At 38.6% G+C, this 14,332-nt stretch overlaps 1 protein-coding gene across 8 annotated transcripts in view; it reads left to right on the top strand.

Annotated features, from left to right (window-relative positions):
- ITPR1 (inositol 1,4,5-trisphosphate receptor type 1) overlaps positions 1-14,332 on the top strand; it is a 423,734-nt gene that overhangs the window by 360,791 nt on the left and 48,611 nt on the right. For all 8 annotated transcript variants that reach the window (XM_074198681.1, XM_074198677.1, XM_074198678.1 and 5 more), the window contains one exon: positions 6,634-6,798. In XM_074198681.1, coding sequence (XP_074054782.1) covers positions 6,634-6,798 — 165 coding nt within the window. The remainder of the gene's footprint in view (positions 1-6,633; positions 6,799-14,332) is intronic.

The following is a 14,332-nucleotide window of genomic DNA, read 5'->3' as shown; positions in this document are numbered from 1 at the left end:
TAGACTCTTAACAGAATTTTCGACTTCCACTGTCTTTTCCCCTCCTTCATACAGCTGCCAGACCTACTATCCTCCTTATGTTCAAATCTGTTCAAATTATCTCATATTGACCATCATCTCACTAAAAACCCCTTCAGGGTCTTCCTGGAGCTTACTTGATAAAAGTCAAATTCTATAAACTGACATTCAAGGCCTACAATAATACCACCCAGCCTGTTCAGTCTTAGCTTCTTCTGTCCTTCCTGCCCTCTGTTTTATAGCCAGAGTGGATTGCTGGCCAACACTAGGCTTTTCTACCTGTTTTTTTTTCCTATTGTTCCTGAGGTCTAGGAATCTTTTCTGCCTTTGAAATTCCACTCATCCTTTAAAACTGACCTCAAACACTTTCTTCCATGATGTTTTCCCTGATCATCTCCTAGTTGGCATTGACCCTTCTCCACGGTCAGTGGCCATTTACATGGCACTTTTGATACCTTCCCCATGCATGCATTTTGTACCATAGCTTTTGGTTATATTCTCCATATATTAGATCCATGACAGCTGGCTCCCCCAGCTCCTAGCATGGCTCTCTATACCCTGTAAGAAGATAATCTACTTGGGGCAGCTAGGTGGCATAGTGGATAGAACACCAACCCTGGAGTCAGGAGGACCTGAGTTCAAATCCAGATTCAGATACTTAATAATTACCTAGCTGTATAGCCTTGGGCAAGTACCTAACCCCATTGCCTTGCAAACCACCCTGCCCCCACAAAAAAAAGATAATCTACTGCAATGTAAGGACTGATATTTCTATTAATTATCCCTAGATAACCCCTTGACTTTGTTTTTCCGCTTTTTCATGTTATTTTGGGGCCATTTCACTGCTGTTGGGATATCTTCCTCAGAAACCAGTAAACTGAAATGAAAATCAGATATTTCATTCCTGTATCAAACCAACAGATATTTCCAAGATATGATGCTAAGTTTTGTTGGGAATTCAGATAATCATAAAACCTGATCTCTGCCCCTAAGAAGCTTAAGTCCTAGTTAAAATAATGAGACATACACCCATAAAACAGCACAAGACTTCACTAGTAACTGGGGACAACAAATTAGCAGTATCATAAGGCACTATATAATTAATCGAGAGATGAGTGAGCCACAAAGACAAGCTCAGGGAGGAAAGAGATCACTGGAGTAAATAAGTGACAAGCCTTTCTTTATTAAGCATTACTAGGACACTGTGCAAAGTTGTAGGGATACAGATACCCTCAAAAAGCTTACATTTTAATAATAGCAAAATGGTGGCCTCCTAAGGGAATGGAGAAGCAGGGGAATTGACAGCCCATTTTCTAGGCGTAACCGTGGTATAGCTTAGATTCCACTTCCCAATTGAGAAAAGAGGGGAAAGGTAGTGGGGTTGGGTAGACTCCAAGAGCAGTGCTAAAGAGTAAGGTGTAAAGGACTGTGAAGCATATACTGGGACTGGATCACTCTACTGGCCTTTTTACTCACTCACAAATAAGGACAGGAATCTCAAAACTGGGTCAGCTGCCCAGGGCTTGACCTCTGGAGGTCCGGTGGTCAGTCTGGAGCCTAGAGCAGCAGAGTGTGTGCAAAGGTGTATGGTCAGAAGAGCTTCGTTGGGGTGGGCTGGAACTTGTAATCCTTAAGCAGGAAGAAAAGGGAATGAAATTCTACTCAGCTAGAACAAGGTTAAAAAAAAAAGCAAGGAAGTCAGAACTTCCAAAGCTTGTCTTGGGTACAATAAATAGATCCCTTTAGTTTAAATGAAGGATTATAGAAGGGTGTGGTGGGAGATAAGGTTTGTAACCACATTACAGGAGGCTTTGAATGCAAATATAGGCAATAGGGAACCCTTGATTTTATTTTTTTTTGTAAACAGGAGGGATGATGTGTATAGAATAATTTGTTGAAGATGAATCAGGCAGGGTATGCTTGGAAGTTTTAGAGAGCAGGGAGACTGGAAGGCAGGGAGGGATAATGGGAGCAAGCATTCATTAAGTACTTAGTGTTTACCAGATGGAATGTGCCTGGAGCTTTTCAGCCATGTTTAACAAGTCTGAAGTCTGTTGCACTAGACCTAGAATGAGATGAGAAAGGCCCAAGTGACAACAGTGAAAATGGATGAAAAAGGAGAGTTAGAATCATAGATCTTAAGTGCAGGAAGGAGGTTCAAGCAGGGCAGTGCAGAGCACCCACCTCTGGAGTTAGGAGGACCTGAGTTCAAATCCGACCCCAGACCCTTAATACTTACTTAACCAAGTGACCTTGGGCAAATCATTTAACCCCATTGCCTTGCAAAAAATCCAAAAATAAAACAACCAAAAAAGACTCAGTCTGGCAGATTTAAGTTCAAATTCTCTGATATTTGCCAGTTGTATGCCTTTGCTCATAAGATAATGGTCTGGGCTTCTTTCATCATCAGTAAAGATAAAGTCTTTAACCTGTCTCTTACTTCTGAATCTATGATCTTGTGTTTACTGGATACAGTCAGTTATTATCAAGAAAATAAACATATTGCTCTTTTCATTGGATTGTTAAGCAATAACTCAATTTTCAAACCTAGAGTAATTAGGGAAATGGCCAGGGAAATTCAAAAAGACCAGAAAGGATGCTTTGGGAAAGGTAGAAATTTAGCTAGATACATGCTGAGTTTGAGATGATACAGAACACCCAAACAGAAGGGTCCCCAGTCAATTTAGAAGTGTCCCTACAGTAGAGTATGGGAGGGAGGCAGAGTCAGAGACTAGAATGTAATCCATCCTTACAGAAGGAATTAATGGGGGGGGGGGGGGGGCAAGAATGTAGAAAGAAGAGTCCAAGACTAAACCTTGGAGAATGCCCTCATTTAGGAAATGGGAGAAGGAAGGAAAGCTTCTTAGGAAACAGAGAAAGAGTCAATGCTAATAGGAAAATTAGAACAGTTTAATATCACAGAAGCCCCAGGAAGAAGTAATTTCAAGGAAGTGTACAGTATTGCCAAATGCAGAGCATAGGTGAAGAGAAAGGAAGGATGAATCAAGGCCTTTGGTGAATTTTGAAAGAGCAGCTTGGATTGAGTAGAAAGGGCAGAAGTCAGAGTTACAGGGTTAAGAACAATCAGCAGGAAAACAGTTGTGAATGTTGTGGATATAGAGCACCTACTCATGAAATCTGACAGTTAAAAAAGGGAAAGAAATGGAATGATAGCACGAGGATCCAAAGAATGGAGTTTTGCTGTGTTCATAAGCTATGGAGAGATTTATAACCCCTAAAAAATACGATCATTTCAGCTAGGAAAGGGATGTATTGTCCTTTTTTGACCCAAAAGAATATAATTTTCTTGAGAACAGGAACTGTTTTTCAGTTTTGTCTTCGTATCCCAAGCCCCCAGCATGCATAGTTCATTGGACTTAAGTTCAGGGAAAGCTAGGTGGCACAGTGGATAGAGTACCAGATCTGGAGTCAGGTAGACTCATCTTCCTAAATTCAAATCTGGGCTCTGACATTTACTGGCTGTGTGACCCTAGGTAAGATACTTCATCCTATTGGCCTCAGTTTCCTCACCTGTAAAACGAGCTAGAGAAGGAAATGGCAAACCACACCAGTATCTGCCAAGAAAATCCCCAAAGGGACTAGTTGGATGGCACAAAAGGTAAAGCTCTGATCCTGGAATCAGAAGAACCTGAGTTTAAATTTAGCCTCAGCTATGTGACCCTGGGTAAGTTAATCATGATAGCATCCCCCCCCCAAAAAAAATCCCAAATGGGATCACATAGCATCAGACTGAAATGAAAAAGATGACATTACGTGCTTTTTGAATGGTATTGAACCCATCCTGCTTCCATTATCATCATCATAGACAAGCTATAATGAACTTTTTCCATCATGCAAAAGTTCTGATATAAGGTAGTATATTGGAAAGTCCCCATTTAGATATTAGAGTGTTCACATTCTGAGCAAGCCTAGAGCATTTTGAAACATTGGATTCCTGTATTCTGTGGCTTATCTGATTCCTGAGAAACTCAGTTACTCTAACCAACTAGGTGAACCGACAACATGTTGCAAGCACCCAAAGCCAATATGATAATAACAGCCCAAGAGGAAGCAGTCAGATCATTTGAAGATTCCTCCCCAGGATCCAGGTGATACCATTTCTTATCAATGTGCTTTGCTAGAGCTATATTTTCTCTTAAAGTGGTAGACAAGTTGACATCATAGTGATGCAGGAAAAAACTTCTGAGTTTTCTCTTCCAAAGAAAGATTCTCATCCCATGTTTAGATTGTGAACTCTTCCTCCTAGAGAGTCAACTAAAAAAAACTGAAACTATTAATTTGAGCAAAGTTACAAGACAGAAATCAAAGTGACATAAATCATCAGCATTTTTAATCTATTTCTAATATATCCATCAAAAAAGAGAGAAAGTCCTTTAAAATAACTACAGAAAGTATAAAATACTTAGGAGTCCACCTACCAAGATATAAACAGGAACTCAAACACAATTACAGAAAACTCTTTACAGAAATAGTACCAGATCTAAATGGAGAAATAGTCATTGTTCATGGGTAGATCAAATCAATTTAATAAATATGACATTACTATTTAAATTAATTATTTAGTATCATTCCAATGAAACTACAAAAGGATTCTTTTATAGAGCTAGAAGAAACTATGAAAATTCATCTGGATGAAGAAAAGTCAAGAATCAAAATATCAAATACCACAAAGCAGTGACTTTTGAAACAATTATATACTGGATAAGAAATAGAGAAGTTGATTGGTAAAGCAAAGGAGCACAGCACAGTAGCCTAGTCTTTGATAAACCAAAGATCCCAGTGTACTATTTGACAAAAACTGTTGGGAAAATTGGAAATCAATCTGGCGGAAACCAACTTTAGACTTATCTATAACACCATGATAAGCTCCAAAGAGGTAAAATGACTTTGACATAAAGGGTAAAGTCACAAACAAATTACAAGAGCAAGGAAGAAATTACTTGTCGGAATTGTAGATTTAGAGGAGTTCATGACTAATGAACTTGAAAGGATCACAAAGGATAAGATGGATAATTTTGATTATATAAAGTTGAAGTTTTTATGTAAGCAGTGCAAGTAAAATTAGAAAAGACACAGACAAATGGGAAATTGTAGCCCATTTCTTTGATAAAGGTCTCAGTCTTAGATTAATAGAAAATTGATTCAGATTTAAAAGAATAAAAATTATGCCCCATTTGATTAATTCATATCAAGGAATATGAATAAGCAGGTTCAGAAGAAGAAATGCAAGTTCTCAATAACCATATTAAAAATTGTTCTCAGTCACTAGTAATTAGGGAAATGCAAATTAAATTAACTCATTCATCAGATTGTCAAAATTAACCAAAAAATGGGTAATTAAAAACTATTAGAGGGACTGTGGGGAAGCAAGTATTTCAATGAACTGTTGGTAGATTTGTGAACTGGACCTCCCATTTTGGAAAGCAATTTGGTACTATACCTCAAAAACTATTGAACCATATATGCCTTATGACCCAGCAATACTTCTACTAGGTCTGACTATCAAAGAGGGAAAAGTTCTATATGAATGAAAATATTGATAATAGCTTTTTTTTAGAGTGACAAAGTCTTACTATCTTGATGATAGGGTGCCCATCAACTGAGGAATGGCTGAACAAGTTATGGTATATGAATGGGATAAAATACTATTATACTGTAAGAAATTATGAAAGGAGTGGTTTCAGAGAAACCCTGGGAGACTTATATGAACTGATACAGAATGAAGTAAGCAGAACCAAAAGAACAATTTATACAATAACAACAAATTGTAAAGACAAACAATTTGGAAAATTTAGACACTCTTAGCCACATGATAAGCAATTTCATTTCTAGAGGTCCCTGGATGAAGTGAGCTGCCCCCTTATGACAGAATGGCAGTGATCTCAGGGTGCATATTGAGGCATTTTTTAAAGAAGATCAATGTGGATACTTACTTTGCTTTTTGGATATTTATACATGTTTGGAGCAAGATTTTAGTTTTTTTTAAGAAAGTAGGAGGGTAGAAAAGCCTGTTCTTAATGAAAATAAAATTTAATTTAAAAAACAATAACAACAACAAAAGGACTGTGAGTTCCTCAAAGATGTAACTGGAGAATTGAGCCCCCCCATGAGGCTTAGGATGGAGTAGAAATTTAACATATGTTTTTTAATCATCATTAACTTAAAGTTACTGACTTAAGGTAATTTTTTTTTGCATACTCAAAAGGTTAGAAATGATTCATTTTGAAAATCATTATCTATGTTGTATTTGTGGGCATATGTGGGTCTTTTGGTCATAAACAACAGCATCTGATGAACATGAGGCATTCTATTTCATATACAATTTGTAATATAGCTGAAAAGCAAAGTAATTAGTTGACAAGATAGCAAAACTTCCCTCTAGGATATTCTGTTTTGTTACTGGAGCATACTTTTGGGCCAAAATAGCCCAGTATTCCAGCTTAATCATTGATGGAAGCGGGGGAGCAGGGGATGGTTGGTTGGGATTGGGGGAGAAAGAAGGGAGATGGAGAGGAAGAGGCAACTTTCATTAGCTTTAATGATTCTAATTTGAGGTAGTCTGCTATGTCTAATCTTTCCTGTCACTGTACTTAGGTCTGTAATAAAATCATCTTCCTGATGAGCTTTGTGGGTAACTGTGGAACCTTCACCAGAGGATACCGAGCCATGATCCTGGATGTGGAATTCCTTTATCATCTCTTATATCTCCTCATCTGCGCCATGGGACTCTTCGTTCATGAGTTTTTCTACAGTCTCTTGGTAGGTAGCTGCTTCTCGGGTTCTGCCATTCAATTCAGAAATGCTCCTTGATCATTTGCTGTGGACTCGGAGCTGATGACACCTGACATAGATGCTTTATCATTTTGAAAAGACTTTGACTTAGTTTACCTGCCCACTGTCTTGTGAGGGAATTGGGCATCAAGCATGCTAAGCATGGGGGACACAGAAAGGCAAGAACATAGTATCTGACCTCACAAAGGTCACATTCTAAGAGGGGAATATATACCAATAGCTCCATGTCTCTGTACATACACATAAGGAATAGAAAGAGTAGATGAAAGGTAATGTTAGAAGAGAGATCTTGTCACCTGTGAACCCTGAAGGATGCCAGAAGGCAGAATGGGGGGTGGATGCAAACCCTCCAGGCATAGGCAAATATCTTACAAATGAAGAAACTGAGACTTGGAGTTAAGTGACTAGGCCAAAGCACCAGGGATTCTCACTGGCCTCTTTTGACCCTAACAATAACATTGCTTGCCCTTCATTCTCAAAGAAGACCACATCAGGAAGGTGATGCCATGACAAGCTCATGAATTGGATTTGAGTGAGGGGCTGTGCTAAGTCACCAGCCTCACTGTCTCCTCTGAAGCCATCTGGATCCAGTGGCCAGATATGACTGGAGATGGCCCTGGATGGGAGGCAGTCAGGGTGAGGTGACATGTCCAAGGTCACATAGCTGGTGAGAGTCAAGGACTGAGGCTGGATTCGAACTCCCCTCCTCCTGACCAAGCCAGTACTCTTGTCCAACTGCACCAAAAGTTGCTCTTTTGACCATGTTGTCTCAGACCTCTCCATCTGATAAGACATCTCATTCCCAGAATGAAACTATTGTTGTTAAGTATGATGACAAAGGAAATTATACCTATTGTAATAATTAGGCAACACTTCATCTGTGTACAGTAATTAGGGAATAGGAAAAGAAGTACTCAGAAAAGTAGACCTGATGCTAAAAGGGCTGAGAATGCTTAATTATACAGTGTCCTGAGTCACCTGTTTTAAGTTATATTTTCTGTTTCTGTTATTTAAAAAATGATCTTAAAAACTTGAAAGAAAAAATTTCCATTTTCCTCTGGAGCCCTCTCCTCTCTATTTTGGCCGTCCTTTTCCTGGAAAGGGATATCTGGTTGTCGGGATACAGGCCATCTAGGTTAAATTTGCAGGATTGCTCAGTCCAGATATGGGACTAGAAACAATTTCTGAATCAAAAGGTTTTGATGTTGAGCTATTGGGGCCACAGAGCTTTCAAAACAAGTCATTTGATTCTGATGCTATTCAAGCTGTTAATGTCTTGGTGTAGCCTATGTAAAATGAGTTTGTTCAGGCCCCTTTCCCTATAGCTGAGTTTTTAATTACAGGATCAGTTAGCCATTCACTCTTTTTTTATTTGGTTAGAAATAGAAACCTTTAGCATAAAAATTGAGTCTCTTCTTTTCCCCTGCATAAAATTAGAAGAGGTATAAAGTTTTACAAATCTGTGAGTCTTCTGTCAGAATACTCTGGGTAAGTCAAAACTCCTTCAGATCGAAAGGTTAACCTGACAGGCTGGACTTGCAAAGGGCTGAGATTTGTTTAAAAATTCAATCTCTCCCTACTCCATGTCAGAAACCCTCATTGATAAGAGAAGGTAGTTCTGAGGTATATCACGTTCTTTGCATGTTAGGACTCCAGATGTGACACATTATGAGGATTAGCATTTTTTCTTTCCCCTTGGGTTATAGTTAGTTATGGGCAGGCAGAGTTTTAAAATTACCATGCTCAGACATTTGACCTAACTATGGGATATTAGGTAAAGGGACCACTGTCACCTGGGAGACATTAAGCTGTGGTTTCTGCACTCAGGTGTCATTTGATTTGGCAAGAATTTGGGAAATGACCTCTGCTTTGTGATTGGAAGTTGGCACATAGGAATCCAATATGCCAGCTTGTTTTGGGGACTGTGTTTTGGATCATATCCATGTCATATGTCTGCACAAGTTCTTCCCCTCCTCCCTGTGTGAAGAGTCAAGATCAAAAGCACTGTAAAAAAAATCATTTCTGAAAAAGAGAGGACCTGGCATGCGTGCACTCTTGGCCTTGCCTCTAGCCAGGGCAGGACTTTAACTTTCCCAATGCCTTTGGGCTTTTCTTTATTAGTTCCCATTACCCCTTTCACTAGCAGATGTTTGAACCTTGTAACTCATAATACAACTTGCTTTTGAAATTTTCTAACCTATTATCTAACATCAAATGAAGATAAGAACAGCTCATCACTTCCTGAAACTTCATGCAAGATTGGTTCTCTCTCAGAAGAGTTTTAATAGGAGCAGAGCTAGCGCCTGCATCTCACACTGTCCTGAAGATTTGCTGGGTCTGTGATTCTCCAGCAGATTGAAACATTTTAGTGCCAGAGCAACATTTATGTATTTGAGAACCACAGGTGAGATATCAAAATTAGTCTTAAAACACACAAAGTAGCAGGGGACCTAGACCTGTGAGAACTTCGATTGATCTCAAAAGTCTCTAGAAAATGTGACTCCAGACTGGTAACAAGATTATTAACCACATAATAACAATAGCTAGTGTTCCTGCTTTAAAGTTTACAGAGTATTGCCTGGATTTTGCCTTTCTTGACTCTGTCAAGAATCATGGAAGGTGGAGGCAATTATTCCCATTTTACAGATGAGGAAACAGTGATTCATTGGTTTGAACAGGATCACACAGGCTACTAAGTATTGTAACCCAATGCTTCAATGCTTTTGAAAATATGACCATAAGGAAACCTAGCTAGATGCAGAACAGCAGTGGTGCCTAACCTTCTCTAGTCACAGCTGCCCTGAGGATCTTCTCAGAAGAATGTTCTTGAGTCCATACAGTTTATGGCATAGTGGGTAGAGTCAGGAAGACTTGAATTCAAATTCTGCCTCAGATTCTTCTGTGTGATCCTGGACAAGTCATTTTACTTCTCTCAGGCCTAATTTCCTTATCTCTGAAATAGAGAGAATCATAATCCACACCTCCCAGGGTGGTTGCAATAATCAACCAGGAGATAACATTTAAACCTTAAAGAGCCATATCAATGCTAATTATTCTTATAATATAAAGTAAAATGTATCTACTTTCAAAGGAACCAATTAGATTGAAATAGAGTTATCAAAAGACTTAAGGATGCAAGGTCACAGAGCCCAGGTTAAGAACTCCTGCGGGGGGGGGGGGGCAGCTAGGTGGCACAGAGGGTAGAGCACTGGCCCTGGAGTCAGAAGTACCTGAGTTCAAATTTGACCTCAGACACTCTCTAATTACTTAGCTCTGTGGCCTTGGGCAAGCCACTTAACCCCATTGCCTTGTAAAAACGAAAACAAACCAAAAAAGAACTCCTTTAGGACTCAAAAGGTTTGGTGGACTAATTATAGAAAGGTGCTCCTACTTTCTATGACATAGTCGACATTAATGAAAACTATGTCATAAGTTTGAGTAGTGCTAATTTTAACATTTTATGAATGGGGAAGGAAGAAAGGAAAGGAATGAACATTTACGAGATACCTACTGTACCAGCCAGGCTGTGTGCTGTGTTTTTTACCATTGTCATCTCATTTTATCCTTACAATAATCCTTTTGGTGCTATTATTGTCTTCATTTTACAATTGAGGCAGAGGTTAAGAGACTTATCCTGGGACACAAAGCTAGTGTCTGAGACTCAGTTTGTTCTGAAGACTTCCTGACTCCAGGGCTTGTACTTTTGTCTAATGTACTACCAGTTGCCTCTATAAAATTCCTACTCAGATGACTCAACATAATATGAAGGTTATCCCTGGGATCTCAGAGGGTCAACCATGTTGGAAAAGTTTCATGGATAATGCAGGGGACAACGGAGGTCTGCTTTCCAAGGCTCACCTCCATTGTCCCTTGCATCATCCATGAAACTTTTCCAGCATGGTTGACCCTGTCAGAGACTATGCTTCATATGACAGTGAAGTCCTCTGAGATCCCAGGGATAACCTTCTCCAAGGTGTAGGTAGCTTAGTGATGAAACTTTTTTTGGCCGTGGCAAAATCACGGAAAGATTGAAAATGGCTTTCAGTCCTTTGTGATCCTCTTATTGCAGGGAAAGTGCCAGAGTGTTGGGGAAAGCAACTGAAGTTGTCAGAATCACACAGTTGAAAAACCATCAAAAGGCTTAGATGAAATCCTTGTCCAATGACCAGTGAATGGACTTGTCACTGAGAGAATAGAGCCAAATCAATCTCAACATTTTTGCTATGAGCAAATGCAGAAAAAAGGAAGTTGCAAAAGAAAGGATGGTTCCCAAAGAGAGGAGATGGCTAACTGGGTTTTTTTCATATGCCCCAAAGCTTTATGAATGATATTTCATCACATATTACAGTACTTCAGCATTTACAAAAAGATCACCATTAAAAGTCTTGCAGCTTTTGCCCTAGTCTGATTTACTAAGGGAGACTTAAGGAGGGAGAAATATTCGAGGAAGCAATTGAGAAGACCCTTCAAATCGAACTAACAAAAGGGGCGGGGGAAGGGAGGATGAGAAACACTGGATTGGAAAGTGAGGCTTAGGTGAGAGGTCTCGATGTATAGGTTATACCATTACTTCTAAAGGAAATTAGTAGGTGCTGAACATAGCAAGAATCAGTGTCATAGACAATGACACTGACTATATTTTAACAAGAAGAAGAGCTAGTCCCAAAGTAATCAGTTGATCAGATTAGCAGAGCATATTATATAGTCTGTCATATTAAAGTATGTAATAAAAAATAAAAATAACAGAGAAAAACATAATCAAGATTTAATTCTGAATTAAAGAATCTTGAAAATAAAAAAGGGAAATGGACAATAGAAATGACATTGATATCAACTGCTAGAATTCACCAAGAAATTAGACCAGTGTATATTTGTTCCTATGTTAAGGAGACCAAAAAGAGCCTTAAAAGTATCTTGGCAAACATTGTGGCTTACTCTCCCAAATGAAGAGATTCCTGCCAAAGATATTATCTTAGAATATAAACTCATCTGTAAAATCTTACAAAGAAGGATGATATAAGATTGAGCAGTATTATCCATAAATCAGACAGAAGGGTGGAGGATGAAACCAATTTGAAGACAGCTTGGCAAGATATTCAGCTAAGCAGTCATCTCAAGGGTATTCAAGGATTAAAAACCTAAAGAGGACTACAGAAGAAAAATGGAAAAGACTTCCAAAAATAGTTACCACCACTATTTTCTTCCACAAAGACAATGGGAACCACTACACTTGCACCTAACAACAAAGTTCCTGACATGTTTGCACTGGAAGTAAAAATGATTCTAAAGAGAACAAAGACAAGAAAAGCTGCTGTATTGGATCAGTATTTTTAGAGGTGATCTACACTAAACCGTCATACATGTTTATCATTTGTTGATTATGAAAAAAAAACATTGAATGGGTTGAACAAACATGTCACCTCATAACTCTTGCACAACAGATTGTGTCCCAAATGCATATATGTAGGCACATATATCTGTACACACACACACACCCACAAATATACATGTAATATAGAATGTCAACATATGTATATATATATATATATATATATATATATATATTCAAGATTCCTTGGATGATATAGCAACAGAAATATCATTATCAATGACCTGATAATAAGCATCAAATTAGACAGAAAACAGGGAGATGGGTAGAGGAGTGATGAAGGAGGTCCAGTACAAAGTCCAGATTGAAAAGTGATTCCATTTATATAAGGAACTCTCATTTATAGATAACATCGTATTGATTTCTCCAATCCCCAAGATAAGTCTCCTGGGATTGATTTGTAATCATTTAGAGGTAGTTGACCCATCCATATACACAGAAAAGACCAACTGAATGAAGACTATCTAGAGCCCGAATTTCTAGATGAATCTCAATGGTTCACCCTATTGAGGCCAACAATATGAATGCCAAATAGGACAAAATACAGACAATGATCTAGATTGTTTCAAAGGAGGAAGAGAGTAGACTAATTTGGAAAATTGTAATCACTTTTATGGACCCTGAGATTCCCATAATCATAATAGCAGAGACCCGTCTCTTCAATGCAGACATTTGTTGTTTGGCAATAGAGATGCACAATAGAGAGATCTAGAGCACTGTCACTGAAGAATTAAAGATCAACATCCTCTGAAGAATTAAAGATCAGCATCCTACAGGAAAGTATGGAAGGGTGCATGATGAGTATTAACAGGCTGCAAATTATAACCAATCAGCCACTCGGAAGAAGGAATAAAGGATGTCATTGGAGAATTATATGACAGAAAAAGAAGATAGGCAGGTCCCATGGGGAGAGTGAGAGAATGACAGTTGGCCGGAGTATTTGTACCATCATGGCATGGAGAAGAAGTGAGGCACACTTCAGACTATGGCACAACCCTCGTGTGCTAAGCTTTTAGGAGATAGATGGGAGTTCCACAAGATGGGCAGGCATTAGCTTGCAATCTGTCTCCTTGAAGGAAGTTCTGAAATCAATGAGATCGCAGAGCTTTTTGAGAATGACTGAATGGGATGATGATTAATTTGCCTAGTACCTTTCATTTTTTTAGCCTAAACCTTGTGTCTTACTCATAGTCAATCTCAGGACACTAATTGGAGTTAAGGAGGTAAACAAACCAATTGGGACCTGTCTAATGGTTCAGAAAATGAACAGACGAAAATAATAGAAGGAGGCAAAAGACATTCAAGTTCATTTAGGGCAGCTCCCTGATTTTATGACTCAAGAAGTTCAGATTCACCAAATGATTTATTCAAGATTGTGCAATTTATTAACATAGAGTTGAGACTAGAGTTGTAGGCTCCAGATACTTGAATTAGTACTTTCGTCCAGTATGTCACTTACAGGATCACACATTAAATGGAAGTGTGTCGAGGAAGATTCCACACACTGAGTCAAAATAGAGACTCTCTAAAAAGTAGTTATACAATTCAAGGATGTTTCAGTGACTTTAGGCTATCAGAGCATCCTAGTGTTAGATTATTACAGCTGAAAGAATTTGTATTAGTCAAGTCCAATGAGATTCATTCTGTACTTTAATGCCCAAAGAAATAAAGTGACTTGCCCAAAGTCACACCTTACCGCTTCTTCTCACCCTAAGATAGGCATGCTGACTAAAGAGACTCTGGACCAGTTATGTGAACTATCTTCATTACACGATACTCCATCTTACATTTCCATAATTTCTCATAGGTTACTCCATATACTTGAAGCCTACTCTCTCCTCAGCTTCAGTCCTTACATTCTCTACTTAGCTTCTTCATCAAGAAGTCCTGTCTTCATCTGAACAGTTCCAAGGCCCTTCGCTTCCCTGTGAAATAACATTATACAAGTTCTGTATTTACTTAGTTTTTATGTGTAGTTTCCCCCCTCTTCCCTATGAGAATGTAGGTCCTATAAGGGCAAGGACTGTTTTGATTTTGTGTGTTAATCCAGCCTTTAAGAGTGTCATATAGGTAGCAGACTGTAAATTCCTCATTTGAATGAACATTCATTTT

This window comes from Macrotis lagotis, chromosome 8, assembly GCF_037893015.1.
Source record: "Macrotis lagotis isolate mMagLag1 chromosome 8, bilby.v1.9.chrom.fasta, whole genome shotgun sequence".
Classification (NCBI taxonomy): domain Eukaryota; kingdom Metazoa; phylum Chordata; class Mammalia; order Peramelemorphia; family Peramelidae; genus Macrotis; species Macrotis lagotis.
Note: the sequence above shows the minus strand (reverse complement) of the source record. Positions and strands in the feature narration are given on the sequence as shown.